This window comes from Lynx canadensis, chromosome B1 (assembly GCF_007474595.2).
Source record: "Lynx canadensis isolate LIC74 chromosome B1, mLynCan4.pri.v2, whole genome shotgun sequence".
Lineage (NCBI taxonomy): Eukaryota > Metazoa > Chordata > Mammalia > Carnivora > Felidae > Lynx > Lynx canadensis.
In genome coordinates, this window is record NC_044306.2 from 24,097,675 (window position 1) to 24,117,243 (window position 19,569).

The 19,569-nt window shown below is 35.7% G+C and overlaps 1 protein-coding gene across 1 annotated transcript in view; it reads left to right on the forward strand.

Moving 5' to 3' along the window:
• SGCZ (sarcoglycan zeta) overlaps positions 1-19,569 on the forward strand; it is a 227,669-nt gene that overhangs the window by 101,002 nt on the left and 107,098 nt on the right. The window contains exon 3 of the mRNA XM_032593056.1: positions 1,558-1,645. Within this exon, the coding sequence (XP_032448947.1) occupies positions 1,558-1,645 (88 nt within the window). The remainder of the gene's footprint in view (positions 1-1,557; positions 1,646-19,569) is intronic.

Here is a 19,569-nt window from a genome sequence, read left to right on the forward strand (position 1 = left end):
CCTCTGCTCCTGCACATTCTTTCTCTCTGAATTAAAGATAGATAGATAGATAGATAGATAGATAGATAGATGATAGATAAAATCTAAGAGTAGACATAATAGCAAAACCCACTTTTAAAAGTGTGTGCGCGCGCACGTGTGTGTGTGTGTGTGTGTGCTTGTGTGTGTACATCTTCAATCACTGCTTTGCATCTAGTCAGATGTCATACAAATCAACTTTAGGAAAAAGCCCATGGAGTCCACCCATGAATATCCAAATCACAAACCTCAAATGCTAATCTCAAATGAATTTTTGTATGGCTTGTATATAAAAGCACTTTTGTATCCACACTGACACAGAAGTGACATACCACCTGGATGGTGAGGATGGTATTGGGAGAGATTTTCATAGAATTTTTATTACCCGGGTTAAAAGCTCCATGAGGGCAGGTACTGTTCTGTTTGATCACTGAAATTTCTCAAACCTCTAGAACATTACAGCACTCATAGTAAGCACCCAGGAAATATTTGATGAATGAATGGATGGACAGTTTGTAAATGATCACCCTGCTTATGTTTTACATCATAAAAATGAAAATTTAGGCAGTTGTAAGTTACTTATGTGATACATTGGTGGCAAAAGCCCAAAATGTAGGTTCCTAAGGCAATGGTATTGTCCTTCAATAAATTATGTCACTGTTAAGTCCTAAATTAGTGATGAAAGTAAACATCTAACCAAGGTTAGATATACTAAGGGAGAATTTCCAGGCAAATATCTTATATACTTATATTCTATAAACCTCCCTACATAATCCATTTTATGATTTACAGGGCATTTCCATGTGAGGTAAATACACAAGCTAGTATCATGTTTATTATGAGGATTTATTTACCCACTCGGTAAATACCTAGTAAATGCTTTTTTTTCAGCAGCATGCTAAGTATCGAGGATGTAATTGTATATGTGTGATTTCTATGGTCCCTTTCCCAAGGACATTTCTTCTTATGACAGAAATAAACAAACAAGTAAACACATACCCAGGCAAAATAAATTTGTCTTGTGATGGGTGTTTTGAACCAAATAAGTGGAGACTGGAGGGTTTGGGGATTGAATGACTCTGTAGTTACGGTGATCGGGGGAGGCAATTTTGAGGAGATGATATTTAAGGTGGGATCTGAAAGTTGCAAACTCAACTTAAAAAGGGGTTTCCTCCTTTGGGTAGGGTTTAAAACATCTCCATGGTAGGCATATATTCCAATGGCTGTATGGAGAGGGGAGGAGTTACTACACCTTGACTGTACAGCAATCAGTAGAGTTGGAAATCATTGCATCGAATAGTTAATGCCCATTTACCAAAGTGGAAACATTCCTATCCCCTCAAGTCATTATTATGAAGCACCCCTATCTTTTTATCACGTTGTTCGACCAATGTTTGGGATGTTAAAATAACTGCTTAATATAAAGCAAAGAATTAGAATTCTGGTAGTACCCAAACAAATGCAGTATAGTTTTATATATTAAGTTTGACTATATTTCTATTTTTTATTTGATTTCTTTATTTTGTACATGTTTCCCAGGATAGTCCACTGGTCTTACAGTCTGACAGGAATGTAACAGTGAATGCGAGAAATCACATGGGGCAGTTAACTGGACAGCTGACAGTAGGTGAGTGCTTTGGAGTTAAGATTGCTTGTAGCATCTTATTCCATTTAAAATTTGGGGATTGTTTAAATTGGGGAAAGCAAAGGTGTATTATTTCTCTAATATAAACCAGACATCCTTTTTAGCCCAGTTACCTTGCACATGATTTGATATTTCAAAAGTTAGTTATACTTTCCTCTATTTGCGAGTTCTTACTCTTGTCAGTGTGTTACTATGAGACAAGTACAAATATTTTGTTATTACTCTTAGGTTATGAAATGCAGCATTTTCCTAACAAAGCATGTGAGATATAACATCATGTGGTCTATATATCCTTTGTTTTAGGTAAATCATTCCTAATAAATATTATCTGCTAGTAATAATTAGAAATGGCATGGTTAGTTAAATATAACAAATCTTAGCATTTATCAATTACTTATGAATTTGGTATTGAGTTTATCTAAATTTTAAGGTTTATATGTTTTAGAAGTTATGCTAATGATAAAATGTTATTAATATTTTCTCATAGTGTAAAGAAATTAGAGATTCATATTACATGGCATTATTATTTGACTTAATTTTTGTAAGAAAAATGGCAAATAAAAAGTCAGTTCTAATTATGTAAAACAATAAGATTTGATTTATATGTAAATGCTAAAATATCTTTAGAATACTATATTTTTCTGTTGGGAAATTACCTAGTATTGATAATATATGTATGTATATAAAAGCATAAATAGCAAATTACAATTTGAAGAATGAGTTATCCTTATCTTAATGAGAAATTAATGAATACCTTAATACAAATGCATGTTTCCGATATTTCTTTTTAAATTACACAAGTACATGGCATTTGAAATGTGAGGTTTGTAAATATGAATTTGACTGTCTACTTCCTTTATAGGTATATGAAACACTTTTTGAAATGCTATTTGCCTTAATGAAGCCAAAAATGAAATTTATATTTTATCATACATGTATTTCCAAAAAATACAATTGTACTTTATTCATAATAATTGAATTTTATATTATACATTGTTCACATCATTAAAGTTGGTCACTTGTCATCATTTGAATACTGGAGGAGAAAAATAAAAGGAGGATAAACTGAAAAGTTGAATAAGAGATAATATTAATGGGCAGTGCTAGTTTTGTTTGTACTTACTTTTTTTTTCAGTAGTCTCCCTTATTTAAATTTAAGTTGCAAGCAATCATGTTTGGGAAACTCCAGAGGGCTGCAATGTGGTCCTGCGGTGTAAGCATGAAAGAAGGTCCATAATGCCATGTCTATAACAATATCTCTGTAAAACATTAATGCTAATTAGATATGAAATAATTGGGATGTAATTCTTCTGAATATTTACTTTTAAAATCTGCTTAAAGTCACAATCTGATGCTTCATAGAAGATCTCATATCTCATCATAATTCCCCTTGTTTAATGCTCAGTAAATTTTAGAGAATACATGAAGTCCTAGGAGCTGCAAGCCTTTATTGTCAGAATCATTTACTCATCTTTGATATTTTCATTTCCATTCATCAAAAATCAATGACATAGCCAAATTATATAGAAACCGTAATTACATTCTGCGATTTCTCATTTTTCTGTCTTCATTAATTCTTCAAAGCTTAAAGTCATGGCTGCCTTAGATAAGTCTTACTATGTGGTAATAAGACAGAGTGTCATTTGCAAGAAATTAAACCAAGTGATATTAACATTTGGTGCTAGTTTCCTCTCCATAATTCACTTTTTGAGGATTAAACACCACATAAAATAGAAGCAACCAAGGGCAGCTTCTGCCCTTTTTGGTTTCTTCTGAGGTCTGAGGTGCTTGCCTTCCTTCATTGCCCAAGGGGATTTACAAGAGAGTCAGGGAGTGGGAGAATTGAGTAGCAAGGTGCCAGGACAGAGGCATCACTTCTGGGTCTGTGCCTCTTCTAGTACCTGTCAGTCAACTATACACCTAACTGTCAAATTTGATTTATTTATGATATGAGAAATATGCTTGATAAGAAAAATTAGGCATCGGGATTCTGTAAGAATTTCTTTCTTTGATTTGAATATTTGATTTGATTGGAATATTTTCTTTGTTTTCTTAAGATTTTCAGTTAGTTTATGCTAATAATAAAGTCCATATGATGAAACTGTAAATTACATTTTTATTTTTTAATGTTTATTTATTTATTTTGAGAGAGAGAGAGAGCAAGAGCAAGCAGGGGAGGGGCAGAGAGAAGGAGAGACAGAATCCCAAGCAGCTCTGCACCATCAGCACAGAGCCCCACACGTGGCTCCAACATGAACCACAAGATCATGACCTGAGCCAACGTCAAGAGTTGGATGCTCAACTAACTGTGCCACCCAGGCTCCCCTAAATTACATTTTTTTAATACCATAAGTTTGAAATGAAATGAAATGAAATACTATAAGTTTATAAAGACATAAAAAATTAAAATATACATATGTACAAATTAACATAAAAAACTAGTCCATTCTTTATCCATATGGAAGCTATTTGTATCCTATATAATTATTAATTACACCACACTGACTGGGGCACATGGGTGGCTCAGTCGGTTAAGTGTCCAAATCTTGATTTCGGCTCAGCATGATTTCCTGGTTCATGGATTTGAGCCCCACGTTGGATTCGACAATGACAGTGCAGAGCCTGCTTGGGATTCTCTCTCTCCCTCTCTCTCTGCCCCTCCCCATCTCGTGCTTTCTTTCTTTTTCAAAATAAATAAATAAACATTAAAATAAAAAAAAAAACCACATTGACCTTTCTGGGTGTAAAGATGTAAAGAGAAATGTGACTAATGGCATGATCCAACTATGCTTAAAGAGAAACATCTGAGCTTTCTATGGAAAACTAGGTTTTTTTCTCACATACACTGAACAAAATGTACACATCGTCTAATAGAAGGAATACACTGTTTTTCTGCATCTCTATATCAAAAGAGGCATGGGCCTGCTAACCATGGCTTGGTGCTTTAAAGAATGCACAGAATGTGACCACAGATGCCATTAGATAAAATAATTGTGGGAGCAAGAAATAGAACATGTTTCCCGGTTCAACTTAATTCAGGGATAAGAATCTAGACTCCTCTCCAAGAGATGATATATATGTCTATTAAGTATCCCTTATGATATATGCCTTCACCTGGGCTTGTTGTCGGTCAGATGAAGTGAGGCCCCAAATGTTACTTGTTTGTGGCTAGATCTTTTCGTTTCAGAAGTGAAGTGAACTGATGATAAAATTAATATCATTTAGTAAACAGAAGACCCTAATGAAGACTCTTAACTGTATCTATGTCCCTCTGCCCACCTCAGTATATTTCCAACATCCAAGACAGGGAGGCAGACAGACAGGCAGGCAGGCAGGCAGATACACACACACACACACACACACACACACACACACACGCACAGAGCACTCAGGCTTCCCCACAGAACTGGTGTAAGGAGAGTGCTGGGAAGCAGGACCAGCACAACATTTAAAGAAACCTTTCAAGTCCACTACTACACACAGAAAAATTGATTGAGACATCAGCATCTTATTCACTGTAATATGCTACAAGACAATTGGAGTCTGAAAGCTTTTCCAAAAATATTTAATAGTCACCTATCGTGGAAAAATAATCCTTCAATAATGCAAGCAGTGAATAAAACCACATAATTTCTAAAATTAATCACATCATTTAATCACATAATTTTATTTTTATTTTTTTAATGTTTATTTATTTTTGAGAGAGAGAGACAGAGTATGAGCAGGAGAGAGACAGATAGAGAGGGAGACACAGAATCTGAAGCAGGCTCCAGGCTCTGAGCTGTCAGCACAGAGCCCAATGCAGGGCTCAAACTCATGAACCACAAGATCATGACCTGAGCTAAGTCAGACGCCTAACCATCTGAGCCACCCAGGTGCCCCATAATCACATAATAATGATGTTTGTTAGATTGTTCAAACCATGAGCATTTTTTAATGTTCCACAAATTTAAGTTAATCCACATACCCAAAGATTTCACAATACCTGTCACAAAATATGCTGACTAGAAAGGCACTTTGATTATGAGTAATTATTAAGAGATGTTATAAATAAACCAAAAAAAAAGAAAAATCAGAACATAAGTTCAATGAAAATTATGTTTAAAACAGAATTTTATGGTTTTTCAGTAATTAACAGTATTATGATGATAATCATGTGATTTATATGCCAAAATGCTCTAGAAGAGTATATTCACCTAGAAATCATAATTTACTCAGAAACTAGTTTTAGAAAGGAGTTGTATTTTAATAGGTAAAAGCCTGGATTCTGGAGCCAACTAAGTCCCACATCTGTCATTTCCCAGCTCTGTGACCTAATGCAGGTTACTCTGGGCATCTTCCATACTCCGGGTTTCTGTGGGGAAAATTGATGACTATCCATATCATACAGTAAATGTGGGCATTAAATAAATGAATATATGTGAAGTACTTGGAATACTTCCTGGAGCATAGAATGCAGTATGTATATGTTAGTAATTATAATTTTTATTAGATCTGTATGTAACTAATTCTGTACAATTGACCAAGCTTCATAGTTTTACTTTTCTTATCTATAAAATGAGTATTATGCTAGATTGTCTCCGTGAATCTTTTCTGAAAGCTAAACTCTTTTACCTTTAGAGAGGAAATTAGTTAATGAATCCTCTGGTCCCTTAAATTCCCCACTATTCATTAGTCCTGGCAAGAAAAGGACAATCTGGTTTGAGTTTTTGACATCTTAGCCACAAATTATAAGTACATATTTTTCATTTAAAAGAAAGAATATAGGTAAGCAAAACTAAATCAACATCATTGCTCTTCTTACTTTTTCACCAAATTTTGGCCTATAAAAATATTTTTAATGATGTTATTTAAAAATTATTTTAAATAATCCAATAATTCCAATCAGTTCATTTTTGCCAATACTAAACATCAGCATGTTTTGTCCCTAAATGAATGGAGAAAAATGCAGATGAGGTTTTTATAATAAATATTTAATGACCCCTAAAGTGACATACCTTGCGTTAAAGCAATTACTGTGAACACCTGGGAATCACTTAATTGACTGCAGATGGTGTAGGACATATAAAAAGTAGAAGGTTACAGATTATTCTCACGTACCAAATTTATGTTTTTTGTCATTGGGTCTTTTTTTTAACTTAAAGAATGCTGTAATAGTCTGGGATGACTTAATAAGAATGAATATTTTATGCAAAATAGGCCATGCAAATCTTGGAGAATAGATCAACAAAACACGTAGTTTAATATTGCACAACATTTTATTTATTTATTTATTTATTTTTTTTATTTATTTTTGGGACAGAGAGAGACAGAGCATGAACGGGGGAGGGGCAGAGAGAGAGGGAGACACAGAATGGGAAACAGGCTCCAGGCTCTGAGCCATCAGCCCAGAGCCCGATGCGGGGCTCGAACTCACGGACCGCGAGATCGTGACCTGGCTGAAGTCGGATGCTTAACCGACTGCGCCACCCAGGCGCCCCTATTGCACAACATTTTAAATGATTAAATGCATTGATGATGTTTAAGAATTCATTGTTAATATTAATTAATTAAACTAATATTAATCAATTTGAGAAAATATTACATAGAACCAGATGATTGTGACATTAGAAAGATGGCATTCTTAAAATTTAGGACCCTTAATCTGGGTGACTCAGGTGTACCAAGAATTACAGTGTCTGAAGAAAAGACAATAATGTGCGTGTTTTGGAAAGTTGTATCATAGGAGCATTTCATGTCATTGTTTGACTATCCTGAAGCACTACGCCACTTCTGTGGTTTTACTTTTTGTTATTAACTTAAAAACAAAAAAAAATGCATTGTCCCAAATACTCCGTTAAATTCTCAAGTGTTTGTGGAGTTAGATGTGTGGAATCAAGGAACACTAAGAATTCTTCTTCCTCGAGGACCTCGTTTGGCTAGACATTTCCAACCCATCCTGGCTTCCGTTCTCCTCCTTTCAGGTACCCAAGGTCCTCCTAGTCTGGGACCAATGACTGCAGTCCCACAAGGCCAGCTCCACTTAGCAGTGCTCTGTGTCACGGTTCTAAAGACCATCCCCGCAGGGTGTTGGCCTCTACTTCTCAAGAGCATGAGTAGCTAAGCTGCTAAAATTATCAGTGGATATCAGTGCTCTGATTGATCAGAAAGCATCTTTCAGCTTTCTCCCCTTCCAGGCAAAATACATGGTTCAAACTAAGGTCTTTGGTAATAATGCCCATAGTTGCCAAAGAAATACATCTGATCTTGAGTATTTCAGAATGAGGGGAATAGGACAAAGTGAGATATGGTAGTCCCATTAAGACATTTTGTAAACGTGGCATACCCTTCAGTTGTAGTCCTGACTGGGCCAGTCCATCCCCTTATGTTATGATAAAGGGAGACAATACAGGTTTTTTTCAATAAATATAATGCAACAACTCAGTCAGTATTTTTAACTGTATAATACAGAGGAAAGCAGTAAAGAAATGAATGACCATTTTATTAATTCTATGATTACATAAAGCTATTCAAAATATGCTACGACTATAGCTCACTGTTTTTATTTTAATACTAAGATTTTAAGAAAATAAAAAGATATATTACAGAGTTTGTGAAGAACAAAATTAGAATAAAACAAACAAATAGAAGGAGAGTGGTTTCTGACTTCATATTTTATATAGGTAATTAGAATTATAGCTATATGACTTATCTGAAATTAATGACTCTATAATTTATATACCGGACCAGTCTCTGTTTTTAATGAAGCTCCCTTTGTGGAATCTCAGAATTATAGCTTCATTTGAGTTTCATATAGAATTGACTTATTGAACGTGCAGTTTTGTGTTGGTCTTAACAAGAAACTTGTCTTTGGAAATTTGGTTAATGGCGCATACTGTTCAAAAATGTAAGGTTATGGGACTCATTATCAAAAAACATCTGGTGGTAGGAAGCTAAATAAAATTTAGGGGTTCATACGTATAGAGAAGATCATTTACTTCAGTATCAGGAGCCCTAGATGAGGTATTAGTCAAGCCCAGATAACTATAAAAAAATACAAATTGCCTGGTCATGGAATAGAGGAGATATACCATGGAGGGCCATTACATATGATGGTCTAGATCTGTTAACTACATTAGCCTTTTTCTTTTGTTTCACTTTGAATTATGTGTCTATTCTTACGTGTAGTTTTGGAGAAATTACAAGTCAGATAATGCATAAACAGAAAAAGAAAGTATGGTGGGAATAGAAAACTGAGTATAGGAAGAGGGAAAAATGAAGAGCAGTTCTGTTTCCAACTATTTATTGGACTCCTGACAACATACTCCCCATAATGAGGAAAGAGTATTACCAGAATCTCTTAAGACTACTTTAAGATTTCTATCAATTCCCTAATCATCATTCTCTGGTTAAAGTGTATAATCAGCTCAGTCCTTTTGCAACCTTTTCCCATAATATTCTCTTTAGATATTTTACCATATTTTGCCAGAAATTAAGAATATCTAATTCTGTACATTCACTTCATGTATGTGGTGATCCAATTTTTAGCATGGTTTGTTTTAAATCTTCCATTCTGAGGTCACATGGCTGATGCTTTGTTTTCTAAATGCTCACAGACACATCAGTCTAACGTGTTTTAATATTCTATCCTCCTTTCCACCTTTCCCAAATAATTAAAGCGTGTTAACTCATTTGGAACCCATCTTCTCTCCTGTCATAACATTTAGAAAAAAAACCTCATTTTTAATCTTATGTTGCTTTTTCCAACCTTTATCATTTTACAAAGATAACTGAAAATAATCCATAACCAGTCATTAAAGTGTTTTGGGGGTGGGTGGGATAGGGCAGATGGTTCTAAGAATTAGCTTTCTTTCTCCATACTCTGTCTTCCTAGGTCTTCAAGACTGGATCTCCTTATTCCCCACATCAGAAGGCTCATTTCATACCCATTGTTAACCACTTTTAAATGAATCAATAAACTTATCAACAATCTAAGCCACATTGGAGAATTTTGGGTAAATATGTGTAGAGAATAAGGCTTTCAATATTATATAATAAGACAATCATACATATTTTCACACTAAAAGCTCTGGGAAGTCATTAACCATAATAACTACAATTAATAAAATAACAGGTGCAGACAATAGCAAGTGATAAAATGGATGTAAAGGTACTAGAACTCTGGAACACTGCTGGGAATGCAAAAAAGATAGAGCTACTCTGAAAAAGTTTGCCTGTTTCCTATAAAGGCATACCTTGGAAATATTGCAGATTTGGTTCCAGACTACTTGAATTTAGTGAGTATTGCAATAAACCAAGTCAAACTAATGTTCTGGTTTCCCAGTACATATAAAAGTTATGTTTATTTTGTAGTTTATTAAGTGTGCAATAGCATGTCTTAAAAAAAAAAACAGTGCACACACCTTAATTTAAAAAGGACTTCATTGCTAAAAACTACAAACCGTCATCTGAGCTTTCAGTAAATCATAATCTTTTTGCTGGTGGAGGCTCTGATGTTGATGGCTGCTGACTGTTCAGTGTGGTGATTGCTAAAGGTGAAGGTGGCCAAGGCAATTTATTAAAATAAGACAATACATTTTGCCTCATCCTTTCATGAAGGATTTCTCCGTAGCACATGATGCTGTTTGATAGCATTTTACCCACAGTAGAGCTTTCATAGTTGGAGTCAATCTTCACAAACCCTACTGCTGCTTTATCAGCTAAATTTATGTAATATTCCAAATCCTTTGTTGTCCTTTCAACAATATTCACAGCCTCTTTACCAATACATTCTATCTCAAGAAACCTTCCATAAGAAGCAACCCCTCATCTGTTCAAGTTTGATCATGAGATTGTCTCATCTTCAAGCTCCACTTCTAATTCTAGTTCTCTTGCTGTTTCCACCACATCTGCAGTTACTGCCTCCACTGCAGTCTGGAACCTCTCAAAGTCATCCATGAGGGTTGGAATCCATTTCTTCCAAACTCTTGTTCATGTTGATAGTTTGACTTCTTCCTGTGAATCATGAATGTTCTTAATGGCATCTAGGCTAGTGAATCCTTTCCAGAGGGTCTTCAGTTTACTTTTCCCAGATCCATCAGGTCTCGGAAATGGCAGCTATAACCCTACAAAATGTATTTCTTAAATAATGAGACTTAAAGTTGAGCAAGTCCTTGATCCATGGGCTGAAGAATGAATGTTGTGTTAGCAGGCATGAAAACAACATCCATCCCATTGTCCATTTCCATAAGAGCTCTTGGATTACCAGGTGCATTGTCAATGAGCAGTAATATTTTGAAAGAAATCTTTATTTCTAAGTAGGAGGTCTCAGCAGTGGGCATAAAATATTCGGTAAACTATGTTGTAAACAGTTGTACTATGACTCAGGCTTTGTTGTTCTGTTCATACAGCACAGACAGTTTATTTAGCATAATTTTTAAGGGTGTTAGTATTTTCAGAATGGTAAATGAACATTGGCTTCCACTTAAAGTCACCAGTTTCGTTAGCGTCTAACAGGAGAGTCAGCCTGTCCTTTGAAGCTTTGAAACCAGGTGTTGACTTCTCCTCTCTAGCTATGAAAGTCCTAGATGGTGTCTTCTTACAATAGAAAGTCCTTTCATCTACGTTGAAAATCTGCTGTCGAATGCAGCCACCTTCATGAATTATCTTAGGGCATCTGGTCAACTTGCAGCTTCTACATCAATCCTTGCTGCTCCTCCTAGCACTTTTGTGTTATGGAAATGGCTTCTTTCTTTAAACCCATGAACCAACCTCTGCTGACTTCCAAATTTTCTTCTGCAACTTCTTCACCCCTCTCAGCCTTCATAGGCTGGAAGCGAGTTAGGGCCCCGTCCTGGATTAGGTTTTTGCTTAAGGGAATATTGTGGCTGGTTTGATCTTCTGTCCGACCACTGAAACTTTCTACATATCAGCAAGAAGGCTGTTTTGCTTTCTTATCATCCACGTATTCATTGGAGTAGCACTTTTAACTTCTTTCAAGAGCTTTGCAATCATAGCTTGGCTAACTGATTCAAGAGAGCTAGCTTTCAACCTTGCTTGACGTTCAACACGGCTTCCTCACTAAGCTTAAACATTTCTACCTTTTGGTTTAAAGTGAGAGATGTGTGACTTTTCCTTTCACTGTAACACTTAGAGGCCATTATAAGTTATTAATTGGCCTGATTTAAGTGTTGTTCTCAGGGAATACAGAGGAGGCTTGAGAAGAGAGAAAAAGATGGAAGAATGGCCCCTCAGTGGAACAATCAGAACACACACATTTATTAAGTTCTTTGTCTTAATGGGCACAGCTTGTGAAACCCCAGAGCAATTATAATATATACCTGATCACAGATCATCAAATATCCCTGATCACAGATTACGATAATACATATATAATAATTAAAAATTTTGAAATATTGTGAGAACTATCAAAATGTGACAGAGACACAACGTGAGCAAATGCTGTTTGAAAAATGACACCAATACACTTGCCATTGAAGCTGAGTTGCCACAATCCTTCAATTCATAAAAACCACAGTACCTGCAAAATATGATAAAGTGAAGCACAATAAAATGAAGTATGTCTGTAAAGTTAGCAAGATCACACAGATATTGTTAATTTAGGAAACTTTTGATAAAGGATTTGGCAAATATCTAACTACATTTCTTTCTCAGGTATCAGAAAAAGTTTAATAAGTGGTCATGTGCTGCCAAGATACTAACTTTATTGAAATAAAAGTTAGTTTAGATAAGTCTCATTTCAAGTCTTAAGATGAATAGAATTATTTGCAAAAAAATATTCCAGCTAGCACCATCATCACTAAAGCTTGCCCCATCTATTTTTATGTCATCTATGTTCTTGAGCTAAGTTGTGTGGTATACTCTTTAACATATAAGATGTAAGTATATAACTCCCAAATCTCTCCCTCTAACATTTCCTGTCTTCTCCTTCAAGCCCAAGAAAGTAACAAAGCAACTGCTTTTGGCTGCTTACCTGAAGAACATACTGATCTCAAACTCAACATAAATTTACCAGTGGGTGCTTTCAAAAGACTAGCAAATAATATATATCTCCCCAGTTTTCAGTTTTAAAAGATGGTGGTAGTTAAGTTTCCTGTCAATGCTAATATTGCAAATTTGTAGAGTTTGTTTGTTTGTTTTTAGTTTAATGCAGCCTCCCTTTAAAAATCAGCTCCTCTTTATTTCCTTACCCATACTAAACTGATCATTTGGAATAGTCCTTTACTATTTTTTCAGAGCAACACTAAATAGGTCACCTCTGCTTTTGAATAAACCCCTTAAAACTCATTGAAAATAGAAATTATCTATGGTATTTGTCAAAATCACATCGATAACAAAGGGAACAAGATGAGTGCAAACAATGTGAAGCTACTGAAAATTAAACATACCCTGTTGAATAAAATGTCTGCCTCTTAGGAGTAAGGAATTTCCAAGGAAAATGAGTTTCAAAGCAAGAGATGCTGCAAGGCTGATTCAGTGTCAAATAGAAGTTCATGAGGGCATTGGCTGAGCATAGAAAATTAACACTGACTGTGCCTCTTTAAAATAAACCAAAGGAGGGGCGCCTGGGTGGCGCAGTCGGTTAAGCCTCCAACTTCAGCCAGGTCACGATCTCGCGGTCCGTGAGTTCGAGCCCCGCGTCAGGCTCTGGGCTGATGGCTCGGAGCCTGGAGCCTGTTTCCCATTCTGTGTCTCCCTCTCTCTCTGCCCCTCCCCCGTTCATGCTCTGTCTCTCTCTGTCCCAAAAATAAATAAACGTTGAAAAAAAAAATTTAAAATAAACCAAAGGATTTTCTTTCCATGCAGAATACTTAACGGACTGAGGAAAGTGTTGGTAGGGTCACGGTAAGTAATAAGAATAAATCATTTTGAAAGAGAATCTCGTAAGTGTTTCAAAGAAAGAATATCATATGATGTTAGAAATAACTTTCTGATGACTATGCGTATAAATGGACTTTCTGGCCTCCTTCCATTCTGTCCATATCATGCTCATTCCCCCCACTGGTCATTTTGTAATTTTTATAATAACATTATAAAACTTTTTCTGCGCCAGAGCCTCAGTAGATTTAAATTTATACTTTTTCTTTCTTTCTGTATAGCAGAGTCAGAGGAACCAAAATAAATATTTTAGTCTAACTGAGTTTTCACATATATTTATGTTTGAAGAAGCACAAAACGAAATAACATATACTCTACATGGACCCTCGGTTTTAGCACAAAGCCAAGAAAGGCACAATTAGAAAGTTTAAATGCTTTTCCAACTCACTGTGCCTGGATCTCTCTAGCCTTCAGAGTGGGAGATATTCCTTCCGCACCTGCTACCAGGTCTCCACCCACCATAGTCTCAAGTGCTATCCTATCTGCTGACAAAAATACTATAGCTTACTGAAGTATTACCATTGATTTTGTTCTGTCATTGGTATTTCCACCCCCCAGTAAATCTATTCATGAATATATTAAAATAACAAGTAATGATCTACCTTGTCAGGAATAAGAGTTTGCATGCGGAAGAAGTAGACTTAAACTTGACAAGCTAGTTAGGTTCACATTGTATCATTTTTAATGGAAGTCTGAAAACTTGGGATATTACTTGTGATCAAGAGTCATTTTCAAAGTTTGAGCTCAGCATGGCACAGTGATATTAAAGGCATGCTTTGTGATGCATATTAGAAATAAAGGGATGAACGACAGTGTTTCTAGAGGATGAAAGTGTGTGTGTGTGTGTGTGTGTGTGTGTGTGTGTGTGTATACACTTATTTTTTAATGTTTATTTTTGTGAGAGAGATTGTATGTGCAAGCAGGGAAGGGGCAGAGAGAGGGGGACAGGATCTGAGGTGGGTTCCACGCTGATAGCAGAGAGCCCACTGTGGGGCCCGAACTCACAAAACCATGAGATCATGACCTGAGCCAGAGTCAGACACCCAACCGATGGAGCCACCCCAGGTGTCCCGAAAGTATGTTTTTAACATGTGTCTTAGTTGGGTCCCCTGGAAACAGAATTGGCCAACTGAGTGCAGAAAGTGTATAGGAGAGGGCTTTTGAGAGAACACATGTAAGAGGATGAGGAAGGTGGGGGCACAGAAATGCAAAGGGGAAGAAGCTGACCCTTAATGTCCTATATATGAGGCCACCTCAGCCGATCCTGTGAGGAAGATCTAGGAACGCCACTGCTGCCAGGAATTGAGCCTTAGTTCAAAGTGTCCTGGGAAGCAGGAAAGCATCAGAGTGAAGGCCGTGGGCCCTGGGCCAGACTACATGAATTTCAAAAAAAATTTTTTTTTCAACGTTTATTTATTTTTGGGACAGAGAGAGACAGAGCATGAACGGGGGAGGGGCAGAGAGAGAGGGAGACACAGAATGGGAAACAGGCTCCAGGCTCCGAGCCATCAGCCCAGAGCCTGACGCGGGGCTCGAACTCACGGACCGCGAGATCTTGGCCTGGCTGAAGTCGGACGCTTAACCGACTGCGCCACCCAGGCGCCCCAAGACTACATGAATTTCAATTTATCAGCTGTGTGATTTGGGCAAGTTACTTAACCTCTCTGTGCCTGAGTTTCCCAACTGTAAAGTGGACAAAATGATGATACTTGCTTTGTAGGGTTATTTTGATAATTGAGTCGATGTTGAGTAAAGTCGTAAGCATTAGCAAAGTGCTAGCTGCTGTCATTTTTGGTAGCAGTAGAAGTAGTTTCTTAGTGGGAGAACAGGGGGAAGATAATCTTCACTCAGAATTACCCTCATTTATATTGGATGGCGTACATAATCACTCAAGGTAACATTTAATTCTAGCATCTTAAGTTTATTAAGTGTTATCACTTGATTTATCGGTGTAGGCAGGTGCTTCTGTGTGTCATGACATTCATGAGATTGCTGCTGGGCGATAAGCACAATTAAATTACCCGTAGCATCTGGCCCTTTAACCAGTCGCTGACAGGACATTAAGGTTTTATATTTGTTCCCTCTTAGTGTTCTGACATTCCAACAGCTCATTAATTTTGGTAAAAAATATACTATTCTTGATGTGAATGTTTTAGATAAACATAAAAATAGTGAGTTAAATGCCTTTTATTAATTGCATTATTTCACATTGGTATTTATTGAATATCTCCATTAAAAAAACAATCTGAACTCTATAATGTGCAATTTTTTTTTAATTAAAGTTATCAGTTCTCCCCAGAGTTAACTTACAAATGCAAAGCAATTCAGATGAAAATACTAGTGGATATCTTGCTGGAGAAATATTTCAAAAAAATGTTATTGAAATGAAAAGCCAAAAGAATTTTAATATATATATATATATATATATATATATATATATATATATATAAAATCTTATAAGCACAATAACTAACACAGTTTGGTAGATAGATCAAGAGCAATAGAATGGGATGTAAAGTCAAGAAAGACACATGTATCTACAATAAATCAATATAAGATAGATATCTTTTCTATTCAATGAGGGTATGAGAGGAGATTACTTATTAAATAATTGAGGTTGACATAATTGTTTAACAGTTTAGAGGCAAAAGTTCAATAAATTCAATCTCTATGTCTTTATACAATAAAACAAAGAACTGATCGTGGTATAAAGATATTATTTTAAATCTGAAACAAGTAATGGGAAAACCTATCAGAAGAGGTAACTGATCATGTGTGGGAAGATCTTCCAGAGTATAGTCTACATCAGAATCTACAGAAGAAAAGATTTATTGATTTATATGCATGAAAGTTAAAAGCCTTCTGGCCATTATTCTCATCAACAAAAACAGAAGTAAATCTAAATATCAGCTGAAGCACTATCTCATTTGAACTTCTGAAAATGTCTTCCAGTAGCTGGCATCAGTACTCCCAGTGTCTTTGAGGATTCTTGTTACTGGAATACACTTTCTCCAGGCTCTTCTGGTTTTAAGCCCCACTCCCACTTCTGGTTGGAATCCACATGGACAGACTAACTGTGGGACTAGATCTATGTAGCTGTCATAAGAATCCATTCGATCAATGTGTGCAAAGCATACTACCTATTAAGTAGAAAGCCATCTATGCTAGCTTTTGCCGTTATTATTTTTATTTCAGTGAATTTGTTCAATAGTTTTATTTATTTAACAAGTATTTATTGGGTACTACCATGTCTCGGGGACTGTGCTAGGAATGGAGATAATGGTGAGCAAATACAACAATGGTTGCCTCTAGTGGCCATTATAGATGGTAATCATAAAAATCATATCTAAATGTGACAAGTGCAAAGAAAGCATTTAGTAATACATAGTCTTCTAACATATACTTTCCCAGTTCAGAGCTACCATTTTGCTAGTAAACAAACCCTCTTTCCCAGGTTTTACACACACACACGCACACACACACACACACACACACGCACACTGACACATGTCCATAAGGCATTGCTTATACATTACCTTCCGAGTCTGTAGAAGAAAATGGCATTTTCATTTGTTGGCATTTTGTCTTTCAAGGCTTCTGGCCTCATTATTTCCTGAGCTCCCTCTTCTTGGGCTTCTTGAAATTCAATGTTCTGTTCTATATGAGGCAGACCAAATGCATCTTTTATTTCTACTTGTTTCTTGACCTCCCTGCCCATGGCCAAATGCTAATGAAGATACTACCTCAACCATTAGAACCTCTACACCAACATAAGATAACTTATACAGATATGTTTTTCCCTCTTTGTTTCCCACAACTTTAGGTGGTGGAAATGGCTACATTTTGTTTTTAAATCAGATTGAGGAAGCTACCTTCTTTACCACCTTTGCACCGCTTTTAATAAATAATTACATTAGTGGATTTAAATGTTCTGAAATATTTTTTTCATCTGTGGAAATGATATAGTTTTGTCTCCTTTATTCTACCAATAGGTGAATTGCATTATTTTTTTAAACTTGTATTTTGAAATAATCATAGAGTCACAGGAAGTTGCATAGAAGTGTACAAGGAGATCCCATATACCTTTCACCCAAACCTCCTAATGTTGTATCTTGTATAATTACATTGTATAATATCAGAGCCAGGAAAATGGAGTTGGTACAATACACAGAGTGTATTCAGATTTCCCCAGTTTTACATGCACTCATTTGTGTGTGTGCAATTTTACCACATGTGTAATTTTGCGTGACTACTCCTACATCAAGACACAACTGTTCCACCACAAGATTCTTTTGTGTTACTTCTTATAGCTCCTAATTTTTTATTGTCTTATTTCATTGACTACAATATTTAGAATTGCAGAGATTGGGTGGTGAGGGCCAACATACTTGCCAATGCAACTGATTTTAGGAGAAAAGTATTCAATCTTTCACTATTCAATGTTAAGTATAGGCTTTATTTCAAGTTGAGGAAGTTCCTTCTACTTCTGGTTTGCCGAGAGTTCTTCTCACATGTGGATGTTGGACTTTGACAGTTTTTTTTTCTGCACGCACTGACATGAGTTGTCCTCTTTAGATTATTGGATTACATTGATTTTTTTAAAGTTGAAATAGCTTCCCATAACTGGAATAAAATCCCACTTGGTCATTGAGCAGAATTATTTATATATGTTGTTGGATTTTGTTTGTTAATATTTTGTTGAGGATATTTTGCAACTAAGTTCCTAAGAGATATTGTCCTCTAGGATTTTTTTATTGTTGTTTGCTTGCATGTGTGGAGGAGTTTTTGTTTGCTTCTTTCTCCCTTTATTTTTTACTATCTTTGGCTGGATTTGGTATTAGGGAAATACTAACCTGATAGAATGAGTATGGAAGAACTCTATCCTTTTTTAAATTTTTTGAAGATTGTATAGGAATCATCAGACCAGAATTTTCTTTTTGGAGAGACTTTACATTTCATTTTGCATTATGGGAGTATTCAGGTTATCTGTTTCATCTTGCTTTGCTTTTGGTAGTGTGTGGATTTTGAGAAGTTGTTTTTTTTTTTTTTCTAAGTGTTCAAATTTATGAGAATAGATGTGTTTATTGTGTTATCTTATTACCATTTTAATGAATGCAGCATCTGTAGTGATATTCCCCTCTTTAATTTCTGACACTGGTGATTTGTGCTTCCTCTCTTTTTTTATCTTTTTTTCAGTTTTGAGAGTGTATTTAAGAGTGTTGCTTTATTTTTTCCTCAGAGAAGCAGCTTTTGGGTTCACCAGTTTTCCCTGTTGCTTCCTTGCTTTCAATTTTATGGATTTCTGTTCTGTTATTTCAATCTTTCTTCTTGTTTTGGAATTATTTTGCTATTTTTTTCCTGGTTTCCTTAAATAGGAACTTAGATTATGATATAAGGACTTTCCTTTTTGTTATAGTTAGTTTGTGATACGGGAAGCTTCCCTGCTTCCCCCCCTCCCCACTTTAGTGCTGACATTTTCTTTTATCTTTATGTATTATATGTTTATTTTCATTCAGTTCTGTATATATTTTTAAAATTTTCTGACAGTTCTTTGACCCAACATTAATTGATAAATGTGTTAATTTTTAAGTATTTGAAAATTTTCCTGCTGTCTTTCTATTATTGATTTCTAGTTTGGTTCCATGATAAACTGAAAACACATTCTGTATTATTTAAATACTTTAAACTTATTCAGATTGATTTTGGGACCCAGGATGTGGTGAAGGAGCACACACTTTTTGGCAGAGGTTCCCTGGGCGCTTGAAAATAATGTGTGTTTTGCTTTTTCTTGGTAAAGTGTTCTATGTATGCCAGTTAGATCCCATTTGATAGTGTTCTTCAGTCGTTCTGCATCTTGCTAATTTTCTGTCCTACAGTTCTGTCAGTTGCAGAGAGCATGGTGTTACAGTCGTTATCTATATAATTTGTGGATTTAACTATTTCCTCCCTCAACTCGAGCAGATTTTGTTTCATGTATTTTGAAGATCTGTTCTTTGGTTTGTACCAAAGATCATGTACCAGACCATGTA